General features: G+C 32.7%; 1 protein-coding gene across 3 annotated transcripts in view; it reads left to right on the top strand.

The window, feature by feature from the left end:
- The window catches only part of LOC137615345 (inactive phospholipase C-like protein 1), a 1261629-nt gene that overhangs the window by 693152 nt on the left and 545977 nt on the right, over positions 1-22500 (top strand). For all 3 annotated transcript variants that reach the window (XM_068345149.1, XM_068345147.1, XM_068345146.1), the window contains exons 5-6: positions 17859-18034; positions 21099-21211. In XM_068345149.1, coding sequence (XP_068201250.1) covers positions 17859-18034; positions 21099-21211 — 289 coding nt within the window. The remainder of the gene's footprint in view (positions 1-17858; positions 18035-21098; positions 21212-22500) is intronic.

Raw genomic sequence — 22500 nt, 5'->3', positions numbered from 1 at the left:
CGAAGAAATATAATCTACACAAATGTAAAAAAAAAAACTTAAAAAGACAAGAATAAAAGAAGCAACACATGCTTCGCCTGCGAGAAAGGGACTGCTCAAGAGGCGTTCCTTTAAAAGTTTCTAAAACTAAAAAAAAAAAAAAAGACCAGGAGAAAAAAAGACTTAGGTCCAGCCTTGAAGGAGAATTGTTCCCAGAAGATGAAAGGACGTGAGAGATGGGGATGACGATAGCACAAGGAGAAGAGGAATCTAAGGAAGACAGTTCATCGTACAATGACCCCTTGGTAGAAAATTGTTAAACTAAAAAACAGAGTTAAAAGAGTTTCAGAGTATACATGAAGTGAAAATAAACAATGGTCAATCATTATTAAGTGGCTAGGAACTTTTAGTGAAGTTGATTTTATATTTAAATGTAATATAGTTCTATATATTAATTTATTGTTATTCATCTTATACGACAGATAGGGATACGCTTTTAACTAATAACTGTCGATTTTTTTACTATTTTTATTTAACTTAGAAATTTTTATTACAATTCTAGTTTGGACGTCATTGTTATAGAAAATGAATTCACTGTTACATAAAATGAGGAAAAACTCGAGAACAACAAAAAAAAAAAAAGGGGGGGGGGGTGGGGGGGGGTAGAAAAAGAAAATATATTGAAAAGTCTACGGTACATTAAACCCGTTGTTCACTTACTTTGCTCCTCGAGAACTTTGCTCCTCGAGTATTGACGCACGGGGAAGTAGTACATTTTGAATAGCGTTATGCACTTATAAACACACAGACGCACACGCGAGCACACACACACATATATATGTATATATATATAATGTATTTATACAGTACATATATACACATACAGTATACTGTATGTGTGTACGTGTGTATATATACTGTATATGGTTGTAATATACACATTATATATATATATATATATATATATATATATATATATATATATATATATATATATATATATATATATATATATATATATATGTATATGTATATACGTATATATATATATATATATATATATATATATATATATATATATTTATATATATATATATATATATATATATATATATATATATATATATATAAATATATGTGTGTATGTGTGTTTGTGTATGTGTATATATAACAACTACAACAAATGCAGCCTTTTCTATTCCACTGTAGAACAAGGACCTCAGACATGTTCTTTTTCATGCCTGAGACTTGGCCAGTTTTCCTCACCACGCTAGTCACTGCTTATTGGTGGTGGTGAGAGACTTTTGTCTAATTGTTCACAGCAAGTTAACCTAGTATGGGTGGCCCTGAATAGTACAGCTTCGCTGATCATGGCCATACGCAAACCCTTCCTTCAGCACGTTAAGATATCCCTACTCAGAAAGGGATATAAATTTATATATATATATATATATATATATATATATATATATATATATATATATATATATATATATGTGTGTGTGTGTGTGTATATATATATATATATATATATATATAGTATATATATAATGTGTGTGTTTGTGTGTGTAGGGACTTATGTGTTGGATGCACATGAAAGTACACATGAGGACGGTAAGGATAAAATAGTAATTCCTGAAACCACCAGAGGTGGAAGTCGTCTGTGCGTCTCTACGGTCTGTTAAAGATTCGGTATCACGGTATTATGATATTGACAGTATTCTACCGAATAAAATATATGATCCTTGTACTGGCAAACTGTAGAAATGAGAATATGGTAGTCGGAAAACGGTTAGTGAGGCCACAGCCCTCTGGGGCATGTAAAATTATATACATATTTTTTTTTACTACTTTATTTTCACGATAGAGACAAAATTATTCGGAAATCTACTCTTGAGGTAAAGGACTTTAAGGACGATTCTTAAAAGAAAAACAGAACAAAGGTTAAAAAGAGCCACATGAAAGTGTTCTAGAAAGAAAATCTGACAGTAAAGCAACTAGAAGAAACTTTATTCTAACACCAAAGTTGAAGCGGGACTATTTAACTTGAAATTGGCCTTAGATGCCGCATTAGAGTTTGTGATAAATGTTACAAAAGAAAAACCCTTATACGAGAGAGGTAAATTTTGAGGCAATTCGGGATACACTACTGTATTTCTTAGAGCATTAGGTAATTCCTTAATTACATAATACAAACTTGGAAAACTATGCATCAGCCGGGCGTGTCTGCCACAACACCAGTTAGGGAGGCTTGTCAACATAGGCTTCTAAGATTTCAGGGCTCAGTTAAAGGTATCTGGTTTCAGTTCCAGTGTCATCAGAATAGATGTTCACGAGAACCTCAGCCGGCCAAGCCCAACCCCCCACTGAGGTGCCCAACCACAACAATGACCTCCCCAGTAAACAGTGTAAATTCACAGTCCTGGGCTGGGATCGATCTGCTGCTATGCGAATAACAGGCGAACAGGTTACCACAGTACCAGGAGTCTATCTTAATATTGTTGGATTAAATATTCCTCTCAGCAATGCATTGGCGTGTGCTCGTTCCAGAAAACCAAAACACATAAAAACACACTAAATCTGTATTGACTTATGATAAGCAGATGGTATTGCTGTCACACAGCTAATTTGTTCTACAAGAGATACTTATATGTAAAGAACTCTTATTAACCTTATAGAAGGGTAAGGCGTGTTGGCAGGTTTGTTTTGTATGTATTGCGTTGTTCCAATTGTTCATTCGGTCTCCGAGAGTGGATCATACAGTCAATAGTTTTAGAAATGTGGGAGGCTTTGTAGTTTGTTGGGACATAGCGAAAAACCACATTTTACAGACACAAGAACATCACCTAACCGAATGTTTCCTACCTAACCTAACCTTACCTAACCTAACCAACCTAACCTAAGGTCCTCCACCTAAGCTAACCTAGGAGCCGTATCCTTAGACAGCCGTACTCTTATCTTACCCTGTACCAACGAACTACATTCATCCCGAAATGTGTACAAAATATTGCATGATGATCAATTATAATATGAAGAAGAAGATACTCAAAATTAAATTAATTGTGGTTAAGGGGCTGGGTAAGATATTAAAATTGTGGGTTTTCATGATCTCTCTTAAGTTTTTGGTTTCCTCGAATGCCTATATCGTTTCCTGAGTATTGACATAATTCATATTGCAAATTATTGAATACAGCTTTCTAGAAACAAATTCAAGTTCATTACAAGTTTTCATTTGTAACATGGCTCTTGGTGTAATGACCATTTTCGTCATCACGTGCCATACTTCTGTTAATCATTGTAAATACCACTCAATGTCAAAGGTTGTCTTAGGTTATCGCATCGTTATTTTTGTTTTCTTTCACAACATACTATTTTGTAAGTACTAGGATAGTCAGGATTTGTTATCATAATATTATTAGAAATGTATTTTAAGATGATTTTATGCCTAAAATAAGCATGTCATTCTGTGCTATTTTCGTCGTCAAAACATTTTGGCCTTACTTTGACGCTTGAGACAAAATAGATGTAAAATCCACACTATCCCGTCAGTAATCCAGTGATAAGATTACACAGGCTGGACGGAGTATCTCTTCACACAAATTAAGTAAGCTGGAAGTGGTGCTGAGGAGAGGAGGTAATTTCCATTAGATAAAACCAATATCTATTAGCTTTCCTTTACTTTTAACTTGCTTGGTTTTTTTTTTTTTTTTTTTTTTTTTTTTTTTTTTTTTTTTTTTTTTTTGAAGACTAGCTTATATCTATCAACAAGTAATATGTTACCCATAAGGCAAGTAACTTACAAAATATTACTTGCACACTTGCCCTACCTTTCTGTTTCCACTATGTATAGGAGCCCCAAATGACTGGCTTCATTGAAAGGAGATTGAAATATACATATGACTGGGAGAAATAAATGGGAATGAACTTGAGAACTTTTTGGAGGTGGTGATAGTGCTTACGAGTATTGAGGTGGAAACTTCCATGTTCCATCATTTAATGGTCAAGTGTCTCTATTTACGACTGGAACTAAATGTGTAAATATTGAGTGCGTGCTCTCGCACACTCACAACTTACAGACACATGCGTATATATATATATATATATATATATATATATATATATATATATATATATATATATATATGTGTGTGTGTGTGTGTGTGTGTGTGTGTGTGTGTTTGTGTGTGTGTATGTGTATACACGTGCATTCTTCTACTTACACGCATACTCAAAACTGTTTGCTCATTTATATTAGTCATTGGTTTATTCCTAAATTAAATGTTCATTTCAAAACTCAATATATATTTTGAAGAGAACTTGAAACCCTTTTATTCTCTCTTTTTACTTCTAAAGGAAAGGATGGAATAAGGGAGAGAGAGAGAGAGAGAGAGAGAGAGAGAGAGAGAGAGAGAGAGAGAGAGAGAGAGAGAGAGAGAGAGAGAGACGTCTCGTCTCATCTATTAAACTTACGTTTTAAATGTTGAGAGAAGTAATTATGGTACAATCTTGATAAGAATATAAAATCTGTTGATTACCACCCAATTTCCATAACTGCCCTATTATCTACAGTTTTTTAACTTCTTATGGAAAAACGTCTAAATAAGTATACTAAAGGTAATCATTTGTTCCCTAGTATGCAATTTTGATATCGCAAAGGCCTTGGAGAATGCGATGCCCTTCTTAAAATCTTCAGTGTTGTACATAAATCCCGTGATTGTGGTTATGAAATTCGTAAGATTGGCCTTTGACCTTGTTAATCATGAGGCCCTTATTTTCACACTCACACAGTTGGGAGTTAGTGGGTCTTTTCTTAACCTCATTATTAAGCTTATAATCAATAAATTGCAATGAGTTTTTTTGAAGGACACCATAGTGGGTATAGTAATATGATGTGTGGTGTTTTTGACTCATTACTTTTCATACAATATGCTCACGATATATGGTTTTTCCTAGAAAAAAAACTCGTTATATATGCCGATGATGCTGCCCTCTTGGCATCAATTCAGTCTCATGAATGTAGATATGGGGTTGGTGAATCCATAGATAGAGATCTAGCTAAAATTAGTGTATTGTGCAAATTATGGGAGAAGAAGTTGAATCCTAACAAAACTCTTGTGGCTCCTCAATGTCCAAGTCTCTGTATTGATAATGTTTCTTTAACTACATACAACTCTTCAAAATGTAAGGTATGATTTTTAGTTGCAAATATACTTTTGCAATACACATTTGGAGTGTTTCTTCTTCAATTGCACAAAAAAATTACCTATTGAGGAAGTCTATTCGGAAGAAATGTTTCAATTCTTTCATTCTACCTTTTTAAGTGTATTGCTTTCCTGTCTTGTCTTCAGCTGCTGACTTTCATCTTAATTTGTTGGACGAAAATTTGCAGTCTATTAAATTTACCAATTCTGGTTTGGATACTAATCTATGGCACCATCCTTCAGCTAGTTTTCTATGGATATTGCATAAGAGTTTTCATAATTCTGACCATCCTTTATATTGAGAGCTTCCCAGACTGTGCCGTCTTGTAGATAGTACTAGGTATGCAGTTAATTCTAACAGTCTAGCCTCTATCATAAATTTTATTTCAACTGTGACCCGATTGCGGAATGAGCTTCCTAATCGAGGAATTGAATCGGCAGAACTTTGGAAGTTCATATTTGCAGAACTTGGGCTAATAGCATCCTTCTTTTCCAACTTAGGTTGTAGCTTAGCTAATAATAACAATAATAATAATAATAATAATAATAATAATAATAATAATAATAATAATAATAATAATAACTTATTTCTCTCTCTCTCTCTCTCTCTCTCTCTCTCTCTCTCTCTCTCTCTCTCTCTCTCTCTCTCTCTCTCTCTCTCTCATCCAAATAATTATAGCTATTTACAGCCAAATTCTTCCAAAGAAGTTTCATCAGTTGGTGAAATAATAATGGAAAAGATCCAATACCATTACAAAAAATGAACGAACAAAAACTTTATTTGCTACGATACACATGATAATGGTGACAGGCAAACTGACAAATTCACTCTTCTTCATTTATGGAATCTGGCCGTAACTCCCGAGTTCGAAAACATTTTGGTGCAACCTTCTGCCTGGTATAATCAAAAACCAATTTCGAGCAAACTTTGGGTATCCTGTTCTGTTGGGCTTCTCATTAGCATGTTTCGTAAACATGAGAAGCTGGCGTGTCGGTTTGTGGTAGGTTTCGGGATTTGAAATTTATATTGATCTGAATTGTATAAATAATACTACTGTTCTAACACTGATGAAAACAGGATGCACTAATTATTTATATACAGTTTATACTACCTTCGTTTCTTACGGTGATATAAGCACTTACAGGCAGCCTTTTTTTACTTTCTATCATCCTTCATCTAAAGTTTAGATGAAGGATGATATAAACATGAAATAAAATCCAGTGTCATTAAAGTCACATTAATAATTTTACCCTTTCTTGACACCGTCGTCTTAAGGGTGAAGGAAGAAGAAGGATCCGGAAATATAATGTATTTTTCCAGGTTAGTTGCAATTTTGCAAAAATAGTCCATAGAATTTGAACGTATGGTTCGCAGGAGACTTGTGAAAGGAGTACCTCGTTGACCAAAGAAAATATAGAATTTTGCTTAAAGTAATAGATTAGTAATTATTAGAGAGGGCAATAATACAATTTCACATCTTAACTTGTGTAAATTATAACATTTATGTTGAATTAACTAACATTTATGTTGAATTAATTAACATTTTAACAAATCCGTACCTAGTGTTAGACTGGTTGTATTAAGGATCGAAGATTTTCTAATTCAGTGGGTGTTTTGTAAGAAATATTTAGACCATGGTTAGATTTCTTCCATTTAGAAGGGAGTTTTACAATGTTAATATTCCTTCCAAAATAATGATCATACAAATTATTCCAAATAGTGTGATTTTGAAATTTATAGTTCCCTTTGATTATTGATTGATGAAATATTTTGTATCAATGTATTGTTTTATCTTTCTTCTCTTTACGCTGATTTAATTTTCCGATCTTTATTCATTCTAGTGTTTTTTTTTTTGTAAATCTTTTGTATTTTAACTATATAAATTTGATTAAAGAAGGTTTTTGGTGTTGTTGTTTACTCCTCATAATTTAATATTTTTCTCTTTAAAAAAAAAACGAAACTATCTCTGGTTCTAACTTCTACAAAAATAGTAACAATTTTCAGAATATCCATGAATCCTCTCTCTTCGTTTCGATGGTCACGAAGTCATTATATTATTTGGTGATATTAATTTCACTATTAAAATCAATGTCCTTGAAAGTTCTCTGATATTAAGTCCACACAACTCCTTATCCTCATTGTCAATAACACCCCGCCCACATCCCACCATACTTACATGGTCTTAATGAACTACGAAACAATACGTAGAAGCAAGTCAGTCCTCTGATGGAATCTATCTTACTAAACTTGCAAAACAAAAAATCTTAGGGCCATTCACACTCACTAAACTTTAGCAAAAGAGCCTCAAGTTCCCTCCGTGCTTTCAACTTCTGCTTAACTTCTTATGGTAAACTGTCTCGAGTGTGTCACTGTGTCAGTTGTTTTCCAAAGGCTCTTACTGGAGTCATGTCAAGTTTCTATTGCTCTTGTCCTTCCTCTAATGAGCTTTTGTGATCGGGCAAAGGACTCCTGTATCCTGCCGTGCGAATGTGATTGTGCGTTTTGAGTGGATGATCACGAAGTTAGACTTTGGAAAATTACTCTCTCTCTCTCTCTCTCTCTCTCTCTCTCTCTCTCTCTCTCTCTCTCTCTCTCTCTCTCTCTCTCATCCAAATAATTATAGCTAATTACAGCCAAATTCTTCCAAAGGAGTTTCATCAGTTGGTGATATAATAATAGAAAAGAGCAATAACACCATTATAATAAAGGCACGAACAGGAACTTTATTTGCTACGATACACATGATAATGGTGACAGGCAAATTGACAAATTCACTCTTCTTCATTTATCGAATCTGGCCGTAACTCCCGAGCTCAAAAACATCATTTTGGTGCAACCTTCTGCCGGGTATAATCAAAAACCTATTTCGAGCAAACTTTGGGTCTCCTGTTCTGTTGGGCTTCTCATTAGCATGTTTTGTAAACATGAGAAGCTGGCGTGTCGGTTTGTGGTAGGTTTCGGGATTTGAAGTTTATATTGATCTGCATTGTGTAAATATTACTACTGTTCTAACACTGATGAAAACAGGATGCACTAATTATGTATATACAGTTTATACTATCTTAGTTTCTTACGATGATGCGCGCACTTACATGCACCCTTTTTTTTACTTTAGATGAATGGTGATAGAAATATGAAATAAAATCCAGTGTCACTAAAGTCACATTGATAATTTTACCCTTTCTTGACACCTGTCGTCTTAAGGGTGAAGGAAGAAGAAGGATGCGGAAATATAACGTATTCTTCCAGGTTAGTTGCAATTTTGTAAAAATATTCAATAGAATTTAAACTTATGGTTCGCAGGAAACTTGTGAAAGGGGTACCTCATTGACCAAAGAAAATATAGAATTTTTCTTGAATTAATAGATTAGTAATTATTAAAGATAGAGCAATGATAACATTTCACATCTTGTATAAATTATGTTTTTGTTGAATTAACTAACATTTTAACAAATCCGTACCTAGTGTTAGACTGGTGGTATTAAAGATCGAAGATTTTCTAATTCAGTGGGTGTTTCGTAAGAAATATTTAGACCATGGTTAGATTTCTTCCATTTAGAAGGGAGTTTTACAATGTTGATATTCCTTCCAAAATAATGATCATAGAAATTCTTCAAATAGTGCGAGTTTTGAAATTCATAGTTTCCTTCAATTATTGCTTGATGAAATGATATTTTGTGTCAATGTATTGTTTTATCTTTTTTCTCTTTTCGCTGATTTAATTTTCCGATCTTTATTCATTCTAGCGTTTTTTTTTTTTTTTTTTTTTTTTTTTTTTTTTTTTTTTTTTTTTTTTTTTTTTTGTATTTTAAGTATATAAATTTGATTAAAGAAGGTTTTTGGTGTTGTTGTTTACTCCTCATAATTTAATATTTTTCCCTTTGAAAAAAGGAAACTGTCTCTTATTCCAACTTCCACAAAGACAGTAACAATTGTCAGAATATCCATGAATCCTCTCTCTTCGTGTCGATGGTCACGAAGACATTATATTATTTGGTGATAATAATTTCATTTTTAAAACCAATTTCCTTGAAGGTTCTGTGATAATAAGACCACATAACTCCTTACCCTCATTGTCAATAACACCCCCGCCCACATCCCACCATACTTACATCGTCTTAATGAACTACGAAACAATACAAAGAAGCAAGTCAGTCCTCTGATGGAATATTTTTTGCTAAACTTGCAAAACAAAAAATCTTAGGGCCATTCACACTCACTAAACTTTAGCAAAAGAGCCTCAAGTTCCCTCCGTGCTTTCAACTTCTGCTTAACTTCTTATGGTAAACTGTCTCGAGTGTGTCACTGTGTCAGTTGTTTTCCAAAGGCTCTTACTGGAGTCATGTCAAGTTTCTATTGCTCTTGTCCTTCCTCTAATGAGCTTTTGTGATCGGGCAAAGGACTCCTGTATCCTGCCGTGCGAATGTGATTGTGCGTTTTGAGTGGATGATCACGAAGTTAGACTTTGGAAAATTACTCTCTCTCTCTCTCTCTCTCTCTCTCTCTCTCTCTCTCTCTCTCTCTCTCTCTCTCTCTCTCTCTCTCTCTCTCTCTCTCTCTCATATATATATATATATATATATATATCGACCATAGTGGAAAGTATATGGTTACGTTTCCTATAAATCCAACATACCTCTGTTGACGAATGTTATGAATTAAGTACCTTGTTGTTATTAGACTACCAGATGCTGAGGCGGAGCTATATATATGCATATATATATATATATATATATATATATATATAGAGAGAGAGAGAGAGAGAGAGAGAGAGAGAGAGAGAGAGAGAGAGAGAGAGAGAGAGAGAGAGAGAGAGAGAGAGAGAGAGAGAAGAATATTAGACAGGCGAATTGCATCATTTCAAAATGGTTGTCATCATAGCATCGTATATAAATTTGAATACGACGGTTGGATTTTTAATCATAATAAAAACAATAGAAGTATATTAGGTAGAATATATGTGGTATAAAGAAAATCATCTATTACTTATGAATGTTTTACGCATATAAGTAACTGTATATGTATGTGTACCTATTTTCAAGGTTGGGGTTTCCAAGCATTATTTTAAGTCCTAGTTGAAATCAGCAAAAATCTACCATATTATTATTACTTGCTAAGCTACAACCCTAGTTGGAAAGGCAGGCTGCTATAAGCCCAGGGGCCTCAAAAGGGAAAATAGCCCAGTGAGGAAAGGAAACTAGGATAAATAAGATAATTTGTGAACAGTAACAGCATTAACCTAAATCTTTCATATATAAACTATAAAAAGTTTAACAAAACAAGAGGAAGAGAATTTAGATATATTTGAATCTTGGTTTCAATTGAATTCAATTTCACGGCGCGTTATTATCGTTGTGTCTGTAATGTCAAAAGTTAATATAAAGATCCTATGCTTTTATCTCGGCAGAGACAATGGCGTCCTGCCTTTCATTTTATGAAATTAAATCTCGTTGTTCGGGTAAACAAGACCATAAAATTTTATATTTTTGCTTATTTATTAGTCCTTTTTTAACTGTTAATATTGATGTTAATATTGATGTCGTTGCTTCTATAATTATTAGTGAAGTTTCGTTTACACGTTGATATTACTATGCATTTAAATTTCTAAAGAAATTGGCTCTTGCGGCATGGGGAGATTGCGAAAAATTATTATTAAACTTATTGCCACTTAAAAAGTAAATTTCACTCGTAATATAAACATGTATCCGAATATACTCTATCAAAATAAATTAAAGCTTGCGATCTTATTTATAAAATCTGCAAAGGGCTGAAAAGATTTCCATCTTCTTAAGAAACAAAAAAAAAAAAACACGGACTTTTTGAATTTTAGCACCATAGCAATATTTTAAGATAGTTTAAATTCAAAGGTCAGACTAAAGTCTTGTTGTATACCAAACTTGTCACGTCCCAAACTCGTTCAACTTTACCAACTATTTTGCCTCGTGTGGATAGAGGACTTTCTCCTTTCAGCCATGGTTGTAAAATATTGGCTTAAAATATTAGAATATCCTAGTCTTAGCCAGTTATGCATATCTCTACTAACTAGCTAAGGAATTTTCTATGGCTAACATTTTCATAACTGTTACAGTTTAATATCCTTTGATAGGTAGATATATTTTTTCCTTTAGTGCTAAATTCTGTTCTTGTTTTCTTCTTCCTTTGGGCTTTTGGTGGGAGGCACATAGAGAAGTTAGGTTACGTATTCTATTTCCTCTTCCTTTTAATATCTTTCTTTATATCCATGATTTTCTTTCATATTGAACTATATAGTTTAAGAGTATATCTACAGTACATCACATTATGTTTCTTATACATTCAGATATGAAGAATCGTAAGAATAAATAATTTTGCTGTAATGTCTCTGCGGGAAGGGAAGATAGCTCCTCAAATATAAAACCAGCTCCAGAGCTGCTTTCACTCTTTTCTTTTGATGAATGATAAACAAGAAATGCAATCCTTGCTAAGTGCGTTTCAAATAGACGACACACCTTAGAGATTACGAAGAAGAATGGAAGAAAGCAAACAGAGCCCCCCCCCCCCTCTCTCTCTCTCTCTCTCTCTCTCTCTCTCTCTCTCTCTCTCTCTCTCTCTCTCTCTCTCTCAGTTTAGTCTAGCCTGTGGAGGGGTGTTGTTTATGTTGTTTATATGACGTAGCGTCTTGTTTACTATTCTCTTTTCCGTTTCTGTTTATTCTAAGTATTTCCGGGAGAGAGACCACCGAGGGTATCTCCGGCCCACTTCAACTCCCCGGTTTTCACCGGTCGTAAAAGAAAGAAAAAAAAATCTGCGTTTTGTGATGTAGTTGTTGGAACTCGACGAAAGACGGGCTCGCCATGCTAGAGTACCTCCCGTCCGCCTGAGAGAGAGAGAGAGAGAGAGAGAGAGAGAGAGAGAGAGAGAGAGATTTTTTAGTCTACTAATTATGGATAGATACCCTAATAAATCTCTGTCTCAACTAAAGCTGCAATAGAAACAGAAGCGTAGAATTATTGATCAATGGCGCCATTTGCAAAGAGCGTAGATATGAAAAGCGTTGGAACCACGGAACTGTAAACTTACTCTGGGGTCTGAGTCACTGGTTTATCGGAATACAAAGTTTCAAATTCAAAAAATTTACATTTATCTTCCGGAAGAATACTCACAATTCTACCTAGTTGTTCTTTTGAAATTGAGTTCTTTCATAGTATTTTTTCATGTTTTTCTCGAAGCCTCTTAACAACATAAATATTGGTTTAGGTTATATAAAACCGGTCACAAACACACACACACACACACACACATATATATATATATATATATATATATATATATATATATATATATATATATGTTGGTGTGTCTGTTTTATATACATATGTAAATACACTATATATATATATATATATATATATATATATATATATGTGTGTGTGTGTGTGTGTGTGTGTGTGTGTGTGTGTGTGTGTGTAAGAAATAAGATTTTCCTTGCGTTCTCCTTTAACTGGTGAATCAAAGAAAACCCACCACATGACTAGATGTTAAAAAACTACCTAAAAGATATATATATATATATATATATATATATATATATATATATATATATATATATATATATGTGTGTGTGTGTGTGTGTGTGTGTGTGTGTTGGTGTGTCTGTTTTATATACATATGTAAATACACTATATATATATATATATATATATATATATATATATATATATATGTGTGTGTGTGTGTGTGTGTGTGTGTGTGTGTGTGTGTGTGTGTGTAAGAAGATTTTCCTTGCGTTCTCCTTTAACTGGTGAATCAAAGAAAACCCACCACATGACTAGATGTTAAAATAACTACCTAAAAGACTCAACATCAATGCATCAAATCCCTTTACACATGAAGTCATTCACCTTTATTTTAGATGCACTTTGTAAGCTCCTCCTGGACACTAATACGGTTTTGTTTCAATTCCCTCCCATACTCACTATTAATCCCTTTTAGGTCTTCTCTGGTCTCTTCGTCTTTTCTAAGTTGTTTTATCTTTTTATTTCATTCTGTCGTCTTTCATTCTCTCCGTACACTATTAGATGTTTGCATTAAGAATTGTAAATGTCTGGCAGCATTTATTCCAGGATTCTACCGTTTTAAAAACAGATATATTGACCGGTAAAAGATACTAAAAGTAAGGTAAAATTATGGTCGCCTGTATTTTACTGAAATACGGTTGAGAACAGTATAATTTTACGGGGAATTTCCGATTAAGAATACGGTTTTTCTAAGTGTATGTCAAATAACTTCATAGGTCTTTGCGTCCCCTGTCTCACTATTCTATACTTTTTATCAATTTTATCTCCTTCTTTTCATAGTTTTATTAACATTTTTCACTCATACAAATCATATTAACAGCGTAAAGCTTTTTTATTACATTTGTATTTGCTAATTTTCACTTCCATATAAGGCAGGTGTCTTAACAAACTCTTCATACATTCCAATTTTGCTTTTCATGGACATTCCTCGTCTCTTTTGAACTCTTGACCTACACTCTTCTTCCTTCCTTCTCTGACTCACCTCTTTTATTCTACTGTCATTTATTGCATTTATTCCCAAGTACTTTTATGAATGAGTAAGCAGCTTTCATACTGTCATCTATTTTGGCATTCTTACTGTATCTTTCTTGCTTACATTCATCCTCATGAGCTTACACTTATATTCATTTTCAACTTTTTTCTCCTTCCAAACATTTAGATATTGTTATTAATCTCTGCATTATTTTATTGATTTTTTATTTTTTCTGTATTTTCTTCACGCTCCATTCACGACCCTTTTTCTTGTCCGACATCTTTACACCTACGCCTCTTGGACACTTTCAGTTCTCATACTCGTGGCACCTTCAGCCTCCCACTTTTACACTAAACAAGTATATTCCAACTCTCTCTCTCTCTCTCTCTCTCTCTCTCTCTCTCTCTCTCTCTCTCTCTCTCTCTCTCTCTCTCTCTCTCAATAAGAGTGAGAAGCAAAAGGGTGAAAAGCTTCCTCGATGAATGAAAAAGGTGAGTCTTGGAAATGTGTTTTGAGAGGGGTTTGATAGCTGGACGTAGCCGGCAGTTCCCAGGATTACTCATAAATTTACGTGGGAAAGACCAGGTAACGAAAAGTCGTGTTAAGTCGCGATTTTAATGAGTAAAAGGCAGAGAATTTGCATGGATTTAATGCTGAGAAGAAGAGTGTCTGGAGGTAATTATCAGGTTGAAGAACATTTTTTGAAAAATATTTTTTTTTCAGTTGGAGAAGACAACTGAATTTGATAAGAAGTTACTAAGATTAATATACAAATGGACAGAATAAGTGGTTGTTGGTGATAGAAACATTAAATTTTGTAGGCGTTTTGAAGGAATGTGCAAATTTCAAGGATAATTTAAAAAAAAACCGGTGGTGTGTGTTTGTGAGTATTTAAGCATAAAAGCAAATATTAGGATCTGTGTGTAGTTAGACGTGGGTATGAGGTTACTGACGAATAAATATTATTTTGAAGCGCATTTACAGAACGAAAGAGATGATGATTATTCAGCGCTATACATGAGAAAGAGTAAAGTTGGCCTAGATAAAGAGTAGTAACATTATCGAGATGAATCTTAGCAGCAAGTACTTTGTAGGCTAATAAGTTAATCTTTATATATATATATATATATATATATATATATATATATATATATATATATATATATATAAATGTATATGTGTATATATATATATGTGTATATATATACATATATATGTGTGTGTATATATATATATATATATATATATATATATATATATATATATATATATATATATATATATATATATATGAGCCTCGGTTAGATTTCGCCAGTCGTCTCTTGAGCTCTTATTTCAATACTTCCCCGTTCATTATCATCTACTTCGCGCTTCATAGTCCTCAGCCATGTAGGCCTGGGTCTTCCAACTCTTCCAGGGCCTTTTGGAGCCTAGCTGAACGTTTGGTGAACTAATCTCTCCTAGGGAGTGAGAAGAGTTAGAGCATGGGGTATGGGGCCTGCAACCTCACCTCTAAAGACTTTCCGAGTAACTTGAAGACCTTACCATAATGACATCACATCTCCAATGGTGATAAACCATGTGGCAAATATATACTCACATTACGTATACATGTGTGTGTATATCTCTGTATCTGTAATTTGCAATGTTTACTGAACGCAATCATTTGATTATATAATTTAAAGATCTTGAGCAACCAGTTAACCATCGCCCCTAATAGACCTTTAAATTATTGTACAAAAACAAATAAATTTCTGGTTTCTTTAAATAAAAACCTATGAATTTAACTGCTATGTCCACCGGTTGGCGATATATTGCGTAAATCATAAATTGACTGTCAGGAAAACCTGCTCCAAAAATATGCTATAAAAGTTTAAAAGTAATATTTCGAATGTCGTTATTATTTTGATAACGCTTGGGAAATATCTGTTTTCGTTCATGGAAAAGCGGAAATATTCTCTGAAGAAATAATCAGTATGTGATACACATTTTCCCTTATATGGAAGTATGTTTTTGAAGTACAATTGTTAGTGTAAGTGTATATAATATGAACTTTGAAACCTAAATAATGTAAGTATTATTTTCTATTTGATAAAATTCTTATATAGATAGATAGATAGATAGATTTTTATTGATCACAAATTTTACATTAAAAAATTTCAATAAATATAATTACAAATTAACATTATTCTACTATACAATCGGGATATTTACATTATTTTATATACTATGTAGTCCATGAAATTACATGATTTATAATAATTCCCTAGCATATATCATAATAAAAATCATTAACCATATTTCCTATAAATTACTTTATCATAAAATTAAAAATTAATATTAAACCAAAAAAATATATCTATGGGTAACAGTTCAATTCAGGTGCCATGTCCTCGACGTGGGCTGTCAATTGCCTCCACCTGGACCTGTCTCTAGCTCTCTGTATAAATTATCCAGCTGTTACATTCTCATTTACATCCTCCAGTAAGCTGTCCAGATACTTTTTACTTTGCCGGGGTCTTGCTCTTCCCTCTATCTTTCCTGTAAGGCACAAAAGTTCGAACAACTAGATAAGAAAAAAAAATGTCAAGAATAATGTAAGTTATTGTTGTAGAATAAGTCTTGAAATGAAAAAAAGAAGTCGGGTTTTTAATCCCTGAATGTAAATCTTTACCATTTGTTAATGGCTGTTCATTACCTCTGGAACCTTGAGTGTATTTCTGACTCATGTCAAACGGTTCATCAGTCATAGTGCTTTTGTTCAGATATAGAATATTTTTTTGATGAAATACTTTTCGAAAGTGAGTAATTTTCCTTTCATCTTTTCGTTCATTATTCAACTCTTCTCTTTTAGGGGTTTTTATTTGTGTTGCCTCTTGATTAATATATATTTGAGAGTGCGTATGTTTAATTCGGAAGTCTAAGACACAGACAGACAGACAGACAGACAGACAGGCGTAAGAAGTGGTGGATCGATAGGTTGGCAGAAGTGTTAGAAAAAAAGGGGTCACAAAATTATTAAGCGCGAGAGGGAGGGAGAGCAGATTGAACACTATTATTCTTATATAAAAATGATCACTGCACTGCTGTTGATGTGAAGCTATGAAAGACTTTTCTTTTTAAGCAATTCTTTGTTTCAGTAACGTTGTCGAAGTTCAAGTTTTTAAGTGTATATGCATGCTGGACATCAGTGATTTAAGACATCAGTTTAAAAATGATTGAGAAGGCTTGTTCGAGAGATGAATTTTTCAATATGTTTAAATCTTAAACTCACGAACTTATTTCCTGATAGTTTGAATGTCTGGGGCTATGTAAGATGTGTAATAGGGATGGCAAAAAAAGACGAGATATTGTCAATGAGGAAATTGCATCTACTTAATTTCTATAAAACATTTCCTTGATTAGCACACTGCTAGATACATTTAGTGGCAAGCAGATTCATATCTTTTAAATACCAAGGATTAAAAGTTTATTTTTTGTCTCTTTTATCTGGGCTACATGAAAATAAAAGGTTATATTAAACTCGAAAGCTCACTAGACATATTTCATTTTTTTGGGGGGGCGGGGTTTATATTAACATACTTCTTTTTTTTCTACTGAAATTGCTTAGTGTAATGTCTAACTTTATAATTACTACATATTCAAATGTGACTCGTGCTGTTAAATTAACATCAGGAAGATAAATTCCTTCCTACCACATGAGCTCTCAATATCCTATCGTATCGGCCGTTAGACTTTTCTTTTGTGGTGGTCTGGTGGTAGCGTCCTTGTCTGTTGATTGCCAGACTGGGGTTCAAGTCCCACTCAGACTCGTTAGTTCCTTTGGTCGCTGCAACCTCACCATCCTTGTGAGCTAAGAATGGGAGGGTTGGGGGAGCCTATAGGTCTATCTGCTGACTCATCAGCAGGCATTGCCTGGCCCTCCTTGGTCCTAGTTTGGGTGGAGAGGGGGCTTGGACGCTGATCATGGGTAATGTTTAATATGGTCAATCTCTAGGGCATTGTCCTGTTTGATTGGGCAATTTGGGCAAGGTCACTGCCCCTTGCCTCTGCCATTCATAATTGGCCTTTAAACCTTTAAAGACCAAACTCGTAAGTTAATCCAAGAATGACTGTCTGAAATTTCAAGTATTTTTGTTTTCTTGCAGCTGCCCCAGACGCCGTGAACGACCGGCAGACGCTGCGTGAAACGTGGCTTCAGGAGATGTTTGACAACGCCTCCAAGAATTCTTCTGGAGGATTCATCGACGAAAATACTTGCATCAAACTCATCAAAAGACTTGACTCTCAGGTGACAGTCATGAGAGTCAGACAAAAACTCCAGGTGGGTTCAAGCTAGTTCGTCTTCTTCTTCTTTTTCTTCTTATTCTTCTTCTTCTTCTTCTTCTTCTTCTTTTTCTTCTTCTTCTTTCCTTCTTTCTTCCTTTCTTTCCTTCTTTCTTCAATTCTTTCTTCCTTTCTTCCCTTCTTTCTTCCTTTCTTTCCTTCCTTCCTCCTTTCTTTCCTTCCTTCTTCCTCTCTTTCTTTCTTTCTTTCTTTCTTTCTACTTCTTCTTCTTCTTCTTCTTCTTCTTATTATTATTATAAGTAGTAGTAGTAGTAGTAGTAGTAGTAGTAGTAGTAGTAGTAGTAGTAGTAGTAGTAGTAGTAGTAGTAGTAGTAGTAGTAATGAGGCCAACTGGCGGCTGATAAGTCGTTTTTATTATTAAAGAAAAACCTTTTTTTTCATTTTTGTATTGAGAATAATTAAAATTAAACATAAACTATTTGTTGATTAAAATCCTTAGCCTTAGGGAGTACTCATTTCATATTTCAATTTAGATATGTAAATTATTTACTATGTGAAAAATAAATGAGGCATTATTTTTGTTGTTATTATTATTATTATTATTATTATTATTATTATTATTATTATTGTTGTTGGTTTTGTTATTATTACTATTAATTTTACTATTATCATTATTATTGTTGTTGTTGTTGTTGTTGTTGTTATTGATAATAATTTTATTATTATTATTATTATTATTAAAACATAATTTACAATAATTATCAACTGCGGTATTTATTCCACGGTATGTGAAGTGCTCATACATATCTATATTCATTTACCAAATTGTTCGAGATTTAATTAAAGTCAATAAGACTTTATAACCCCAGCCAGGAAACTGGAAATAAATAGGCTTATTAATTTGGGAGTCTGCGTGCCACATGATGTATTTCGCAAACCTGCATTGAGCCGAAGAGATTAAAGAAACTGACAAGAAAATTGAATTGCACGCTCGTTGCACGTCTCAGTGGTGTCCCTGGCTGTCTTGTTGCTACAGCCTGCAACCTCGGTGTCATTGCACGCAAGAAATCATTCTCTGGTTATCGGGGCGACTTTGGTATTTTTCTAGGGTTTATGTAGAAAAGGAAAATGGTTGATCTTGTTTTCTGATATTCATGGATTAATGCATATATTGATGTATATTTAGCCACTACTCATATCTCCCTCACTCTCTATTTCTCTCCATATATATATATATATATATATATGTATGTATGTATGTATGTATATATATATATATGTATTTATATATATATGTATATTTGTGTGTATTCACAATTTTTTATTCATTATATAACCTATATATGTTTCAATGAATTATTTTTTGCCCTATACACACATACATTTATATATACTGTATATATATATATATATATATATATATATATATATATATATATATATATATATATATACAGTATATATAAATGTATGTGTGTATAGGGCAAAAAATATAATTATTGAAGCATATATAGGTTATATAATGTATAAATAATTGTGAATACACAAATATATATATATATATATATATATGTGTGTGTGTGTGTGTGTGTGTGTGTGTGTGTGTGTATACTCAACCACGAGAAACATACCTCTTCGAATAAGGGAAGTATAAACGAAGTAGACTGTTAGAATGATAATCTGATGGATAAAAGAAATGAAAACAGATGTTCACAGAAAACATCTTTAAAAAGGGCTTTAGAAATCGTTTCCTCAACTAACAATTTTATTAAACAGGTAAGACTAACTAACATTTTAAACCGTGCAGTCAGTATCATTCTTTTGTGTATATTAGTAAAAACTCTTTTCACATTGGAAAAATAAGCTTATTTACAAAATAAAAGAAAGAATATGGATGAAAAATCTTTAATTACAGGATGTTATTAGATCTGGAAGTTTTTTCTACTGATGAATGTTTCATTAACATATTTCCTGCGCTCTTATCCCAAAAAAATATTTTCCAAGTCTTTCATTATTATTTTTATATTTTCTCTTGAAGAAATAACTTTTTGAGCCTTTTCCACTGTTCATTATGTTTTTAACTTCATTTCATATGAACTGGAGATATTTCTCAAGTTTAAGTACCTTCCTTTGAAAATAGTATTTCCAGTTATTTTTATTACGACGTAGATGAATATTTTTTCTGTACTTTCGAAGTCTAGAAATAATTAAACAAGCATCAAGCTTAAATACTATGACTTACGAGCAAGATCGTCACAAAAATCTAAGCAAAATTAATCATGAGCCATCAGGGTTATAGAGGTTGGCTTTAACAGTGCAGGGAAGAGCGAGTGATGAGATAAAAAATCAAAACCGTTACAGTATACGAGCGTGTATGAAACACGTACGGTACAATATTCGCCCAGAATCTTTTCCCCAATAGGAAGGTTAGACTTTAGCCTTGTGCCGGAGTAAGATGATAATTATCAAATTAAGGCCTGGTTGGTAAATTATACCTGGTAACGAAAACCAACCTGAATTAATTTTTCGTTCTAATCTGAATCATAATATTTTAATTTATCTTCGGGAGAATTTTCTCGTCCTTTTTATTATTTGTGTTCTGCGGTAGAAATTTATTTTATATTTTATTTTTTTGGTTTTTATCATTTGAACATATGACGCGTCAGTAATCTATTACATAATATGCATAGTTTACCGACTCTCTTTCATGTAAGTCTAAAATATAGGTGAAAAATAATCACATCTAATTTTTTTTAAGCTGATGCCTTTGATCACATCAAATTATTTCCCATTTATATGTATGTGCGGTTTATGATTCTTCTTCTTCTTCTTCTTATTATTATTATTATTATTATTATTATTATTATTATTATTATTATTATTATTATTATTATTATTATTATTACATGTGATAACTTTCTTGTCGTTTTATTTCAGCTGGAATTTCAAGCCAAAGTAAAGACCTTTTTTGAATTTTAACTGAGATGCAATATTACAAATATTTCTACTAATGACTCTCTCTCTCTCTCTCTCTCTCTCTCTCTCTCTCTCTCTCTCTCTCTCTCTCTCTCTCTCTCTCTCTCTCTCTCTCTCTCTCACAGGAATTCGATATGGGGAAAAGTGATGGATGTCGCGGACGGATTGACAGTCAGGAATTCATAGACATGTTTAAGGAAATCGCCACCAGACCTGAGATATACTTTTTATTAATAAGGTAAGGTGACAGTGCTTAGTTTTTTCTTTATTAAGGTGGGATAATTTTTTTTCTTCTTTTTTTCTATAATCTTCCATTTTATGATAGTAAGGCTAGAAATTGTTGCACTGTAGTATACAGTTATACAGTATCACGATTATTTCCTTACTTGCCTTTACTCGTAAAATAAGTTAATTACTTTATTTTATTAGTAGGCTGATTAGATTCCCTTTTTTTCTGTATTCCATAATGTTCCTCATTCATGATAGTAAGGCGAGATAGTCAGGCTTACTTTTATAAAATATTAATAGTATGTCCTTATTTACTTTTACTCGTAAGACAAGTTAATTGTTTGACTTTTTTTTTTTTTATAAGCTGAGTAGGTTCCTTGTCTTTTTTTGGTTCCATAATGTTCCTTATTTATAATAATAAGGCGAAATAATCAGGCTTTCTTTCATACAGTATTACTATTATGTCCTTATTTACTTTTACCCGTCATACAAGTTAATCAATTTTTAATAAGCTAAGTAGATTCCTTGACTTCTTTTGTTGTTTTTTTTTTCCATAATGTTCCTTATTCATGATAGTAAGGCTACATAATCAGGCTTTCTTTTATACAGTATTAATATTATGTCCTTATTTGCCTTTACTCGCTATACAAGTTAATCAGTTTATTAATAAGTTGAGTAGATTCCTTGACTTTTCTTTTGGTTCCATAATGTTCCTTATACATGATAGTAAAGAGTGATAATCAGGCTTTATTTTATACAGTATTACTATAATATCCTTATTTACTTTTACTCCTAAAACATGTTAATTACTAGTTTTTTTAATAAGCTGAGATTCCTTCTTATTTTGATTTTAGTTCGAAAGTTAAAAATTGTTTTTGTGCTACCTAGGTAGAGTAATCCCTATTTGATTTTTTTATAACTAACAAGGCGAGGCAGTCTTTTTTTTTTTTTTTTTTTTTTTTTTTTTTTTTTTTTTTTTGTAATATGAGATCATGCTCATTTAAATTTCTTGCTAATATACCAGTTCATCCTCATTTATTATTAATGGCAAATTTAATTTATCATTATTCACTATAAATTACAAGTTGAATAAAGTATGTTTCATATTTTCATATTTTTTACTGACATTATGAGGTAACCGTATGATACATATTGCCATTAAAATGAGATGGCCAATACTTCATTCTTTATTTCTGTTATGAAAAATCATACCTCTTCCTTCTCTGATAATTGAAACGCAAACGCAGAATTTGATTTATATTATCATTTTGATTTTTATGTTCTTATGTTAAAATTTCT

Source organism: Palaemon carinicauda, chromosome 21, assembly GCF_036898095.1.
Source record: "Palaemon carinicauda isolate YSFRI2023 chromosome 21, ASM3689809v2, whole genome shotgun sequence".
Classification (NCBI taxonomy): domain Eukaryota; kingdom Metazoa; phylum Arthropoda; class Malacostraca; order Decapoda; family Palaemonidae; genus Palaemon; species Palaemon carinicauda.
The sequence above is the reverse complement of the archived record's forward strand: the minus strand, read 5'-3'. Positions and strand labels throughout refer to the sequence as shown.